A 15,578-nucleotide genomic window follows, 5' to 3' on the forward strand; every position below is an offset into this window, starting at 1 on the left:
CATATTTTTGAGTCCGTTTAGTTTAACCTTAACACGTAAGCTTAATCAGTGTGACGGATGCTTTACATGGAGTTATTGAGCGTCTTCCGCTGATACAGTGTAAAGCTGTTAAGTATAAATCGCCTTGGACTTCTTCTAGGTTACCGTGTTGGAAGCACAAACTATGGGTGGAGTTCTCTGTATACGTTTACAGCCATGCCCGGCCAAGGAGCAGCATGGAGTCCGCGGTTTGCTGTTTATGGCGATATGGGCAACAAGAATGCTCAATCTTTGACCAGGTTGCAGACTGAGGCTGAGAATGGAAATTTTGATTTTATTCTTCATGTTGGTAAGTGATATTCAAAAGTTATGTGTGTAAATCAGTCTCTTTTCAAACATTGTTCTCAAACCACATGCTCAATCATAAAGAGGAGTGTGATAAGCGTGGCTAGAATGAAAGCGGAGTGTCAACAGATAGCCTACAGCTAGAGAGGTGTCAAAGTCAATAATGTAAACAGAGAACGGATTTCATGGCTTCATTCAGTAATTCTGCTTATCATTTTCAGGTGACTTTGCCTACAATATGGACACGGTAAGCGGGTTTTCATGTGTTGCATCAAAGGATCACTAGAATCTCAAGAATCTTTAAATATCGGTATAATACAGGCGTCGACTTTATCAAAATTTGTTAAGAATAAAGGCAAAAGATGCCATGTGATCAAAATTGATTCAGATCGCAAATAGGCATTCACATCATTCTGTTGAGAGCTATTATGGCACTGTTCTAAGAAAAAAATAGCAATTGGAGGATAATCGTGACCGCTGCGTGAACCAATGGGTACTAATTATACGGGACTTGTCACTTCTGCCATGGTTCGACCGCAGCGCCACTTATTGCCAACATATCGCGTGCTCGGGACCATCGAACAACCGGGCCAGAATAGCACTGAACCTGATCCTTATCCCTGGTTTCGTCCTATGGACGAGAAACCAGGATACTAAGAAAACCGGCTGAGTGACCGGTCCGAGTCGCCGTATCAGCACGAGATGATTTTCTACGGCATGAAGGTCGAGACCACAGGTCCAGAGCTTTCATGACACTTCAATCAATAATCAGAGGAAAACGTCCCAATTCGCTGACTGCTAGGTTACAGGACTTACAAACTTACAGAAATATAAGTGCGTTCTATCTGAAGGCTCCGCATCAAGCCTATTACCAAATATAACACTGAACATACTTATACTTGACCTTTTTGAAAATATTTTCCGCCTCCCCCCCCCCAAATTTCTGCACCTTACAAACAGATAGGTTTAATAAGTTGATCCAATGATTTTAGAAAAAGTCTTGGGCTGATCGTTAGAATTACCTTTACATGCTTTCAATTTGAATAGGGCCTTTTTCGCTCGGTCTGCAAGATTAGATTTTGACTGAGTGAAGATGCAAGAAGAATAAAATTCGACTCCAAGATATTGTTATTTCTGAACATTGTAAATCAACTGTTCTCCAAAAGAAAAACATGCTTATATTTATGACCATTCCCACTAAACTTAATGGCTTTGGTTTTCTTTATATTAACTTGTAGATGCCACTTTCTACAGCATAAATTGATACAATCAAGAGAGTTTTGTAATCAAGAAGGGGAAAGAGGGAGTAGAACAAGATCATCTGCATACATGCGACATCGTTCGTCTTGTGAATCCAAAAAAGGAGTATCCCCATCTATCGGTATAACATCCGGGATATCATTAGTGAAAAGATTGAAAAGTTTGGAACTTAATATATCACCCTGTTTTACACCTGTAGTAACTGGTATGGGGTCCGTGATGCTATTTCCAACTTTTATGTAGGCTTGACCATGTTTATACATATTTTGGATTACATCAAAAAATTTACATCTTATATTGTACTTTAATGGTTTGAATAGCAGGCCTGTGTGCCAATCACTGTCAAAAGGCTTCTTAAACTCTACAAAACAGGCATATAGTGATGTCTTACTTTTCTTAACATATTTATCAACTAAGGTGCGAATAATGAACATATCATCAGAAGTTCTGGCACGCTTCTAAAAACCGATTTGGTACGGGTTTATGATATTGTTGTCATTTACGTATTTTTCCAACCTTGAATTTAAAATTGAAGTAAACACCTTCAAGAGACAGCTGTTAACACTAATGCCTATGTAGTTATCTGCACCAGACGAACCACCACTTTTGTATTCACAATATGACCCTCACTCCAGGAAGCAGAAAAATCACGACTTCGGAGGATACAGTTGAAAAATTATACGAGACTTGCCTGTGTAAGTTGAAGTGTGATTGTAATTCTATCGAACTATCAATCACGAATAGGGATCACATGAGATGCATGCAGCATATCAGTAGTCAGTCTTTAACGCTACGGAGGCCTCAGGAATCGAAAGGGATCACGAGGAGGGATATAAAGCAAATAAAAACATGATACATCACCAAGAGAGGGCATGTGATTCCTAATCGTGATTGATAGTTCGATAGAATTACAATCACACTTCAACTTACGCAGGTACGTCTTATGTAATTTTCCAATTCCATCTCCTATCAATCACTTCACTGGGTCACATGAGACTTCAACGCCCTGAGGCCGAAGAAATCACAACAAAGCCAAATATTCTCTATAACGAATATAATTCCCCAAATAGTCATGATAAAAATTCTACATGACGTGAACAATCTACACAAATGTGACCAGTCACAGCAAAACCAGGTGCATATCGCACAGAAGATGAGCCTGAATGACACCAGGAGATAGTGGAAGAAATGGATGTGCTCATATTTCACAAAAGGCAGACAACAGAGAAATGAACAAACAGTCCGTCTCAATCTGCCAAGCTCCGAGCGACATGCGCCTGGTTTTGCTCTGACGGGTCACAAATATGAGGCCATATTTGTCCATAATTTCAGTCTTAATGTTCACAGGCCGCAATTGCTTTCTGGCAAAAAAAAGTTCAAAAGCGTCTTCCCAATGTTGTTCTGGTTTCCAACCTTTTTCATATAAAGTCTGGCAAACGTCTCTTCGTTTGACCATCCGATGCGCTGCAATCTATATATTGATACTCAAAGGATGCAGAATAAAGTCCCATTTAGAGACCTCACAATGCTTCGAAATTCGGCGAAAACTTGCAGGACACCATATCCTGATGCAACGTAAGGTTTGTTTCTCGAAAAGTCCTTTGTCGCGGTCTGGTTGAGCATTTTAAGTTTAAAATATCGATATTCTCCGTAACCGCTACCTCTGATTTATTCGTACTTAGCAACATATTGTCCAATGAAGTTGTCGGCTCAACGTGTCGTCACATGCATGCGCCGCGGTAAATGTAATCGGTGGCGCCAATTGGTCAATATGCCTCGACAGTCGGATGGCTACTACCACCTGAAAACAGCGCCATATTCAGCCTATTCCAGGACCCACATCTCGCACCTCCCCTTATGAATTAAAACAAATGGGCAGAGACATGTATTCATCCACTAGCGGAAGTGTGGCACTTGGCACATAGTCCTTACTGAACTGTGAAGCTGTGGTAAATACATGACTGTGATGGGTGAAAGTGGATTTATTCTTCAATCGTTGGTGGATTCCTAATCTACTGAGCCAGGCCATAACAGGGATATACTTTTTGATAATTAATTTAAAGAAATATTGTGTCACTGGCCAGTTTTGAACTTGTATTCTAATAGGCCCATATCAGTCCACGAGTGACGATTCGATGGCAATGCTGTACACAAATCAATTTTTCTCAGCCAATCGATATAATTGGAATGTTTTAAATTTTTACTATTATTTTGATAAAAGCCTCTTCATAACACATATAAAATTTGGTGGGAATCAAAGCACCCTTGGTGTACTTTTTTCACCAACCTATGTTCATTAAAATGTACACAGAATGTACACACTGGCTAATACAGATCTCTGGCCAAATGTAATTTTTTTTGTTCACCCTAAAAAATTATTTTGAAGCAATGACGTCGGCGGATCATGATTCCACATAGTCTGGGGTCCGGACCTAACTCTCGCTGTACTAAAGTGTCCTCTCCGCCTGTATCGAGGGCAGAGGACCAGACAAGATTCCACGTAGGTCACCGACAAGTCGCGGGAATTGTTTCGCCCCAGACCAAGAACTCGCAATTCGCCTTGGCCCCATGCTTTCCGGGCGAGGCTAGATCAAGAGTGAGTCAAGGAGGTTTCATGGCGACATATGCTAAATTTAGAAAAGCACATGGCCAAGTGTCAGATGGTCACGTGAATGTCATGACCGGCGTACATAAGCTGTGCATCGTGTACACAGTGCCTGGGTGTGTGGTGTAAGCGGAAATAATTATAGTCCCTCGAATCATTATTCACAAATGCCTGTGTGTGGTTGTACTGGTAGTATTTTACAGAGTTTGAAGTTGAGTTTAGTGGTGATGTTCGTGTTAGTGGTGCAGTAGACGATCCCATCAAAAAAATATTTCTAAGGCACCAAGAATCACTTAGGCCTCTCGGCCTCTATAAATATTATTGTCAGTTTGCCATATTTGACCCAATCAATAATGTACCGTGAAGACCTGAAAGGGCCTCAATTTCTGAGAAATGAATATTTACCGTTGGAAATCTCCATTTTACAACACGGCACAGGTTAACACGTAAAAACCCACCTTTTTTAGACTCGGCCGTAGGTAGAAGACTCCTCTCATAAACCGACATATTAGCTTATGTTCACCACGGATCTGCCATCCAGCAATATCATTGATGATAAGGCCAACCTGGTGGTATTTCGGGCGCTTTATCCGGCACTTGCTTTGGACAATCCAGTGAGAAATTGCAGCAGGTCACCAGCGAGGTGACGGCTTCGGTAGGAAGAGTCCATAACTCCGACACATTACAGTTATTGAGATGAACAGTATACTGTTTAATGGTTCCTGGTCTTCGATCAACTAGCAGTCATGATTTCGATTGTTTCTGTATCCAGGTCATATTCCTTTAGTGATTGATGAATGTACTTGGAATGTTCGTTACACTTCACATCATCCTGCCTGATACCCGACAAGCCAGCAGGTCCAGCTTCTGATGTAGGGGGTATTTCTTCCTTGGATGATGATACCAGTAGCCTACTCCAAACGCATCTTCTGCAGACACCTCGCCAGAAGGCTGAAAGGGGGACTGGTGTAAAAACTTAGATTTGACCAGTCAAGGCACAATGGTATCAATGGCCTGAGCCCAAGGATCTGTTTCCCAGGCTATACATATCTCTGTGTTTGAGCATTCAACCTAGTTGCAAAGAGGTCGATTTCGACATTGAACTCAAACAAACTGACTAAGGTATCAAATACATTAGGATTCAGCATCCATTCATGATTTTCTCTGAAATGCCGACTTCTAAAGTTTTACCCCAGCAACGTTACCATGTCGATTTAACGGAATCGACGGAATCACCGGAAACTGGTCTGTAACCGATACAACATGGTTCCCATCATGTATCTGTATCGGTGGGGGGGGGGGGGGGGGGGTTATACTGCGGGGATTCCCGTTTGGGGAAATACCCGATTGGTTCAAGGTCTTTACACGAGATAGCAGGACGAATTCGCTGGTGTTGATCATATTGATACAAAAACCTTTTAAAGGTGGGCGGCCAGGAATTTCTTCAAATTTCCTCTCCCCACGAACTCGTGTTCTGGGTTAAGTTTATGGATAGGCCTAGGTTAGTATCGCTCAAAACCCCTTCATTACCTGCTCCCTATAGCGAAATGTACATTACCTCCCTATATATTTTCCCGCCTCTGACTTTTGCCACATATTTTATTATCTCTTGATCATACAAACCTTCTCTACTTACATGAAAATCGTGAAAAATCGATGACCAACACACCGATCTGTTCTGATTGGTCATCCTAAACAGCGTCCACCAGCGTACATCAGCGCCCACTAGCGTCCACCAGGTTTAAAGTCAGGTATATAAAGTCATCAAAATAAAATTTAGTAGTCATAAACGTAATAAGTACACCATAAAACACAATCCCTGAAAATTTCATGACATTCAGGTGTAAGATAAGGGAGATGTTGTCTAAAATCATAGGGCTCCTGTTGTATTGGGAAGCCCTATCATTTCCTCCATGTCAAATCCAACACGGCCGCCGACTGTGTGGTGGATGCGGGTACATTTTAGACAACAACTTGCTAATCTAGCACACAAATCTCATGAAATAATCAGGACATTTGGAAAATGTCCTGATTATTTCGTTTATGGCCATTAGATTTTATTGTGATGACTTGATATGCTTTTAAACCTGATGGACGCTGGTGGACGCTGGTGAACGCTGTTTAGTATGACCCGTTCTGACAGGAGAATGGGGATTCCCAGAATCAACCTCGTATGCAGGTAATATAGACTGATCTCGCGTCCTACCTGTATATCCAACAGTTCAAAATTATAGTTAGGACGGGGAACGAGCCCACGAAAGACTTCGCAGACCTTTTTACAAGCCTCTCCAGGTGGATCAATTTAATTCTCGATAACTATAGCGACTTATAACATTCTAATAGCCTAAGAATGTTGTATTTATTGTTAGTAATAACATTCTTTAATTGTCAAGCGATTTATGGAGTTTTAGTATTGTTTCCGTAGAGTTTCCGTTGATTCCGTTGAATCCGTCGATTCCGTTAAATAGACATGGCCGAGCAACGTGCTGGCCTGATAACCAGATTTGTCTTTCCATGGCCAATTCCCATGTGTCATGGGCTATCCTATTACACTGAAGTGACTTTGAGCCACCCAACTCGCGAATATAACAGATGGCAGTGGTGTTATTAATCATGAGTCTGACATGTATATTACTTTCATTGTGACACAATGACCTCATGCCAAAGAACGCACCTAGCAACTCCAGGCAGTTGATGTGAAGTTTGCACTCATCCGGTGTCCATTTCCCACCACCAGATAAATTATGCTGTTTGTCAGTATAACCATAACGATAAGCTAACCCAGATGCATCGGAGAATAGGGTGATGTCAGGCTGGCCATGAGAAATAGGATTTTTGGCATCTTGGATGTTTTTAGTCCACCATTGCAATTCTGTCCTGGAACATACAGTCAGTTAAGTTTTTCGGCTATGGTCACCGTAGTGTGATTTCAAAGCCTGGCATTTCGTGTCTTCTAGCTGCCCATATAGAACAGTGGCCCATACATGACCCCTGGGAAGCTAGACACCACTGTTCCAATTACTTCAGCCAGCATCCTAATTGTGATTGATTGCTTTTGCAACAGATCTTGACACATGTTTACCAATTTGTCTTTCTAGTGACCAGGAAGCGAAATAGTCGTACTGATTGAGTCAGAAATAACACCTTTAAACTTCTTGACCTGTTCTGGTGGCAAGTCTGATTTCAGTGGGTGTGGTATCATGCCATTGTCTGACAAGGTTGTTCCCGCTATCATGGCACTTCCAAAGCATTCCACCTTTGCATCATGTAGACTCACTTGGCTAAGTGATCTATTAAATCTGTGCAGGCTATTTTTTGCAGATTCGATTTCTCGGCGATGGCGTAATCAATATTCGTGCAAGGGATATCGATGCGTTTGTGGTGATGTCTAGTTGTGTCTTGTTGAATCAGAAATGAACTTCATTGTCCACAAATATGTGTTATTTTTGGAAATGGAACCCAGAGGCAGGGTGAAGCTGTGTACAATGCTGATGTATATGCCTTATACAAAGAGATAATAAAATAGCAACCTGTGGCGAGCATGCAATTTCGTGGTGCAGATTCTCTGAATGTGGTAAGTTATGCATTGGATGTATACGCGCAGAAAAGTGTCTTATAAAGATTGATCGGGTATCAACAGGAAGCATGGCTATAAATAGCATGTGCATTTATAATGTATTTGACCTGACGGAGACTATTAAATTTGGTAGTTGATAAAGCTTGGAATCAGTGAAACCATGTAACCAGTGATAAACCTTGGAATAGTCAGTACTAAACCGTGGAATCACTGTGCAAGTACCGCGTGAAATCGGGCGTGTTCCTTCCACGATTTATTCATTTATACCCTCCCAACTGCCAATCTCGTCCCAGCTGACTTTATTGATAGCAATTTGCCAGTAGTTCCAGAATCAACCTTTTTGTGGAGGATGACGTCATCATTGAATGCATTGGAAATGTGTTGTTTGTCATTAAATAATAAACTTATATTCATGACGGGCCGCCATTTGCAAATGTCTAATTATTGCTCTTTGATGAAAGCAAAAGTAAGCTTTTGTGATTGCTTTGTATTCCATATACTAAAATAAAACGTTTTTATTAGAAGAACCATTTGCATATATAATGCTCTGATAAAGCTCAGTAGATATGACAAACATGCACACGGGAATCACTAAAAAATGTGTCCGCTTAGAACTGGTTACATCACGGAAATATCTCTACATCCCTCGATGTGTACATGAATATGTACGAAATCGCTCACAGCGAAGGAATTTATTCACAATTTTCATCTCCAAACCTGGCCAAAACCTTCGGTAATAAACCTTCATCTACGTTTTTACGGATAAGTACCAGCCGGTACTGCATGATGTAGTCAATCTTCTCTGTATCACCCTGTATGATCACACCGCTCCGTAGTTCAAAAAGGCCCCGTGTGGTGGCGTAGTAAGCGGAGCGCTGATTAGTCCATATTATGGGTGTGTGGTGGGCGTGTCGTGACGTGCATGCCTATATTTGGGAGATCAGTAATGTACACTGGAGGCGAGGTATGACTGGATTGTTCTAAAATATAGATTATTGAATCGGCTATGCGACCGATTTCTAAACTACCGTCAAATTCCGATCTGATCATGTAAAAATAAGCTCCAAATATTGATTCGTAACCACCTTAGGTTCAAATGGCATTATTTCATGTTTTTATGCATTTTAAGGACTGATTCCAAGGTTTATCACTGGTTTCAAGGTTTCACTGGTTCCAAGCTTTATCACCTACCATTAAATTTTCACCTCTACGTCCATTATACTAGTGATGCTTCGGTTACCGCGCTCTAGGGTGACGCACTCTCAGTCTGTGAAATATCTTTTTGCCCTGGTAGGAAAGTGAAGTCCTATGCTGTTTCATGACATTTGAAAATTCCATAGGTGTGATATATCGCCTGGGATACATCATGCAATCAAATTAAAATTTATTTGTGAGTAGCGGATCCAGAAATCTTTAAAATGGGTGGGGATCAGTGAAGGTGCCATCTTTGAAACCAGTTTGGTACGAGGGCCCTGACCAAGAAATAATTCTGATTCATAAGTGTAAAACATGTGGTTTTCGGGCCATCTCTTGGACTAGCTATACTTGGACTTGCACTTTAAATTATTGCTCGGGGGGGGGGGGGGCTAGTACTTATTGCGCAACCCTCAAAATGATCCACCATTGCTAGTTATTGAGCATGACTAATCGACAATGTTAGATCTAGATCTCCCAAAACCACACAAAAAATATTGGCCTTGATCATTCCCAGCCACAGAAAGCAGGCGACTAAATACTAGTGTTGTCAATGTCACCATCTGGAGCAACATTTAACTATCCACTCAAGTGAGTCAATGTCGCCAAATGGCTTGTTTCCTAAATAAGTCGTCAATATAGATGACAGAGGGAATGCCAATTTGCCTGAGATGTGCCATGATAGGCTTCAAAAGTTTGGTCCATACAAGTGGGCATGCATGGACCCGAACCATTTGGGAAACAAGTATACTTGTATGTATAACTTCCCATGTCATTCGAATTTAAGATATTTCTTAAAGGCACTGTGAATGGGTACAGAATAGTATACTATCGTTTATGTCAATGGTACTCATAATGACAACATGGCGTGATCAGGTCTTTGACTGTCTTCAGTCCTTCCATTTTGAAGTGGTGATATTCTAAACGCTCGTGAAGGCACGATAAGTCAGGGATCATTCTTAAGATAGAATCACGTTTCTTGAGACGAATTCACCTTCTTCTTGCAATTTTCTGAGGGTATCTTCTTTTTAAAAGCTTTGTCATTTCTGCTTCAACTGTTTTCTCCTCAGCAGCTGAGAAATTGGTGTATTGGTGATGGTCTTTTTGCCTGTACTGGCGGGTCCTCAGTAAAGGCAAGTTTGTGTGTACCCGTATTGCACAATTTGCACGAGAAATGGATCAGTTGTCATTTTCTTCCAGTTAGCCAGATAGTTCCTGATCCTACCTGCCTCAAAATGTTTTATGTCATGATTTGATTTAGATACCATATCGTTGACAAAAAGGTTGAAACTTTATTCTGTATCTTAACTGGATTGCAATTGGTGTATGTCTACTCACCTCAGTACATGTGAGGCCTTCTGTTCTTTGGTTTTCTTTTTGTAGAAAGGTTTCTTGCTTCCTTTGCAGTGGTAACCTCCCTTTCCGCGGGAGCGGTCCTGGTGTTGACGAAAATTTCCCTGAAGGAAATTTCTGGGCCCTCGCTTCCAGTTTTTTTTAATTCTCCTCTTGTTACCTCGACGACATGCTATCTAAATCAAATCATGACATAGAACATTTTGAGGCAGCGTGTCTGGCATCCTTTATGGCCTTACTGATATCGTCACCAAAAAGCTTATATGTGACGGGCGTGGTGTCATTCTGACACAAGCTCCAGTACTTGGGCTTTAGTCTAGGCCTACGAGCCTCCTTTCTGCGAGCAGGTATTTCCTGGCTTACATGTCCCAAAAGAGCCAGTGCATCAGTTGCCTTGCGGAGAGCATCTTTTTGGTCTTATCCTTTGCAAAGGAGTCTGTGATCTCTGCCACAGCAGTAGCGGCTTTCAGTACTGCTTTTTGTATATAGAACAAGCGAATGTCTCTGGTCTTAGCACCAGCATTCACCTTCGATCTTATCTCCTCATTGAGGACAGGCGTGGTTAATGCCTCGCAATTTTTTGGAACAGGGTATCTCTTTTCTTTGTCTATCAGAACCTGCGATTATCAACAACCTTTGATAATATTTCGGAGATTTCGGGCCCTGTAGGCTCCTGTTCCATCATTTCTGTCATGATTTCATCTAGGAATTGCGATTCAACATCGGAATCTACCTCCATTGCGGAGTTATTGCCATCTTTGGCGCTGACAGATCCATCAGGGCTTCGACATCATTGTCTTCATCTGACAACTCATGACCGGCGGCCACCTTCGTCTTTTTCTCCTGTGGAGAAACTGATGAGGAATACGTGGGAGATGACATTTTCTGGTCAGCAATCATCTTCCAGGCATCCCCATCTCTTGTAGCGCCTTTGCTACCGATGAAAAGGAGAATTCGAGCCTGGTTAGTCTGTCCTGATCAACATTACCGGCCCCTGTGGGACCAGTGTCTGTATTCACCGCTGTGGGGTTCTAATGTGCCACCCCTGTGGGGCGTTGAGGGTTAGGCCGAGGGCCCGAACCAGAGGTCGAGATTTATAATCATTTTCATAATCCAAAAGAAGGTCTTCTTCATATTTAGTATCCATTATCGGCAAACAAAAATATCCAAGCAAAAACAAAGAAAGAATGAGGTCCCAGCCACAAGAAGCGGGAGCATCGACCGAACTGCTTGACAGCTATAAGAGCACGCTGATGCTTCACGCATCTTATGTGACCCAGTGAAGTGATTGATAGGAGATAGAATTGAATAACCTACAGCAAACCTGAACTAAGGCCGGTAAAGAGGCCTTAATCATTTCATTACTTATTCTATCAAGACCAACATCTTTGCCAGTTTTCAAGCTAATAAAAGCAGAATGAATTTCTGTTTTTTTATGCAAAAATCGAGATATGTAAAGAAAGGTTCGAATTTCATTCTGGAAAGTTCCTCAATAATTTCAGGAGGGGCGGGTGGGGGTGATTTTGAAATTAGGCTCTTGTAGTGATCAACCCATTTTTGAACAGGGACGTTACAATCTGGTTCCGACGGAGGATCAAAAGATCGAAGCTTTTCTACCATTTTCTACCATTTTCCAATAAAGCTGACCACACAAAATCCTCGATGCGAGGAATGAATTTATGACATCAGAAAATGTTGCAAAAGAGAAAGGTATTTCAACAATTTCAACTGAACAAGTAAATTTCTCGTGCAATCTGGATATCATTACTGCATGGGCGGACTGCACTCTCAGCCATGCAATATTTCTTTCGTGCATCTTTCGCACATCTTTCTCAAAATACATGCACTCTGCAATGATATCAGGTGAGGCGAGTATACGGTGTAGTCTTATAAATGAAGGTATTTTGTACGCTGTCCTTGATTTTGGTAAAGATTACATGAATATTTCGAGGTATTTTTCTGTTTTTCCGATGTCTTGCACATAGGCCCCAAATATCAGTTAATGTAATACTGAGCTATTACCAGAACCACGTCATTTCCTAGAGTAATTAATGTCGAATGTGTGCATTCAACCTGTCATATTGATTTAAGAACTTTATACAATTATAAGGGGCTACTAAAATCTATCAAAAATGTAAGACCATGCCTTACGCAGTAGAAGTCTTTGGGCCCATTCCCAGAAGTGTATGTAGACCGGCCAACGGACAATCTACCGGACGGCTGCCCTGTTACCCCCTATTCTACATAAGTAGTTTCCATCAACAAATTGCACCAAAAATATATCAAAATGTGACTGAATTATCACGTTTTTCCGATGTTGGCTCCGGTTTGACCCGAGTTAGCTCTCCATGGGTCGATTCTTTCCATGTGGAACGATGCACTATAGGTGCTTCCTAGAGTCATGAATCGGCTTGTGGTATTCGACTCGATGACTCGACGACGCGATGGCTCGATGACGCGATCGTTGCCATGGATTTTGCTAAAATACGGAATCCCATGATCCTGGTCTCCGGGCTACCGCTGCAACAGCAGAGGTTTTAGCTCGGCCTTCCCATACCCAGCTACGGTATGTGGAAGGATGTGCCCCCCCCCCCCCCCAGCCATGGCCACTGAAGATTGGTCCCCGCGATTGATTTTGATATTCAAAGGACTCGCGGTAGTTTCATAGCATGCAAAATGACCGGAGATTTAATTGAACAAGCTTCTAGTGGCCAATGTCAGATGTCATGTGGTAGTCTGTCAACAATCGGAATTTCGCATATGTGCAGTTTTTTAGACTCAGTCACTCAGTCCCTCTTCCGTCCCTTGACATCTGCCCCCCCCCCCCCCCAATACATCAGCCCCTATACATGCTTTCCGAAATTGGTGGCTTGCATTGGAACTAACTTTCCCCCCTTGTCCGTCATTAAAGGCATTCAAGTGTGTTGGTCAACCATGACTATCTCCTTTGTCCCTCCACCACAGGCCTAGTTTCCCCTTATGACACCACTATTTCGGACACTCAGCGCCCCATTTCTGGAAAGGTGTATAGCATGATAGGACATTTACTGCCGTGCTGAACGGATATCCAGAGCCAACCTTGTCTCCAGGAACTCGCGTGTCATTTTAACATTGGAATTTCTGCTCGTAAAGAACCTGGGTAGGAGGTTGATCTGAACCAGCTATATTTAGGTGTATTTAGCTGTATTCACGGTGCGATTTATTTTTTCACACCAGGTGCGGCCATTTTGTTTTCCATATATGGCATAATTTATGCAGCATCGTCATTGCATGTAGAACTCAATGGGGATTTCCAAAACCAAAAACGTCAATTCATTCGTATCAATAAGTGAATAAATTATGACGCATTTGCCATATATGGAAAACAAAATGGCCGCACCTGGTGTGAAAAAATAAATCGCATTGACGGTAAGATACCAGTGGCTTGCATAGCAACATGGCGCATGGTTTTATTAAAAATGCGAACTTGTAGGAAACGAAAAATGGTCGGATTAGATACGGTGAAAACAGCTGGAAAGGGGTTGGTAATGATCGGTTCTTTTTTATTTTCCTCCACTTATGATTCTATGTATAAATTACAGTCCAAGCAGTGATATTCTTTAAAAAGATTCCAACTTGATCGCGTCATCGAGTCATCGCGTCGTCGAGTCATCAAGTCGAACACATGCCTCATGAATCTACCCTGTGACGTCTTCAATGGTGCAGATACCGCTTTTTTCGACGTCACGCTGATTGCGCTTGATTACCAATACCATGCTACTGCGACGATAATGGGACTGACGATGCGTCTAAAATAACGGGGTGACGTGAACTCCGATCTCGGCGAGAAGAAAGGTTTTTCGCGCCATTTCTTGTGCATAATAAAAATAACAAATAACGCGTTTTTCTACTATTCAAGAGCCGAAACAAAATTGGAAAAGCATCAAACACGTTCCGAAAAATAGTTTACTGGTGAACCAGAAGAAGAACAAACATACTGCAGTAAAAAATCCGCCCATTCCTTTACATGTATTTAACCTCAGGCCGAAATTAACGTTTTTTGTCAACGAAAGAAAACCAACAGGAGGTCAAAGAGCTACTACCGTAACGAATGACGTTAACAACACAATGTACTGTACTGGACTCTTTTTTCGATTGTTGAAATTCTACTTGACGTGCTTTTATTGTCGGGATTGTTACAAGCAGTATATAAGGATTTAGACAACCCTCGTCCGCAGTGAAAGGCCTGGTGCTCAGTTTGTCATGGTGGCAGCACGTTGAACTTTTAGATCAAGATGATCATCGCGGGTTCTATTCCCGTTTAATCTGAAATATGTATCTTATTTTTTTCTTTTTATTACTTAAACTACATCAAATGTATGTTGTTTACCAAAAGACTAGGTTATACGTTAGAAATCAGGTGCTGACCGACGGTTATCATACATCACTCCAGTTTTCGACGTTTCGGGACTCGTCACGGCGCAAAATTATAAAATTCATACAGATAAATAAATGATTCGCGCCAAAAATTCATTCTGTTGGATCATGTAAGTGTCCATTATAAGCGGTCAGAAAATCTGTGACCTAGTTCCTTTCGTCAACGATAAGTCGTTTTAAATAGAATCACATAATTGTTTTAATTGATGAATGGTTATATCTTATGTTTATGCGTTACTGTATAGTTTGTGGGGTGTATCTGATGAAAGTAAATGTGGTTTTGAGAGGGGAAATCCGTTGTTCTTCTAGTAAAGCTATTCATGGCTTGTCGGGGAATCCCCAAATTCCAGGACGGTATGATGAACGAAAAATGCGTGTCAGATTCAAATATGTTTTCAAATTCAAAGCAGTTTATTGAGCCAGGTTTAGAAAATACAATAAACTGGTGCGGGATAGAGAGAAGAAGCAGAGGAAAGTAAAACAGGCAGGGATCTGTCTTAGGAAATGTACCCTGACCAACAGCATGCGGAGGTGATGTGACTACAAATGATAATAAAACAGCGTTAGAGTCTACAGAGAAATCATATAACAGCAAATAGAATTATGTGTATTTTTTGGTAACGAATTCAGCTAAATAATTGCAACGAATGATTGTATAGTTTCTGGGTTGTTTTGGAAGATTGCTAAGGCCATTTTAAGGGGGAAGTGCGTCATTTCTGACCCATTCTATTTTTAGCCTTAATCGGTTTCCACAAGCATGTGATTAGACTGGGAAATCCGTCATTGCTGACCCATTCTATTTCTGGCCTTTATCCTTATTTATTGACATCAGTTCACATGTACCAAGAG

At 41.5% G+C, this 15,578-nt stretch overlaps 1 protein-coding gene across 2 annotated transcripts in view; it reads left to right on the forward strand.

The window, feature by feature from the left end:
* Nucleotides 1–15,578, forward strand: part of LOC135485732 (acid phosphatase type 7-like) — a 33,425-nt gene that overhangs the window by 2,593 nt on the left and 15,254 nt on the right. For both annotated transcript variants that reach the window (XM_064768123.1, XM_064768122.1), the window contains exons 3-4: nucleotides 140–328; nucleotides 546–571. In XM_064768123.1, the coding sequence (XP_064624193.1) occupies nucleotides 140–328; nucleotides 546–571 (215 nt within the window). The remainder of the gene's footprint in view (nucleotides 1–139; nucleotides 329–545; nucleotides 572–15,578) is intronic.

The sequence above is a fragment of the Lineus longissimus genome, chromosome 3 (assembly GCF_910592395.1).
Source record: "Lineus longissimus chromosome 3, tnLinLong1.2, whole genome shotgun sequence".
Taxonomy (NCBI): domain Eukaryota; kingdom Metazoa; phylum Nemertea; class Pilidiophora; order Heteronemertea; family Lineidae; genus Lineus; species Lineus longissimus.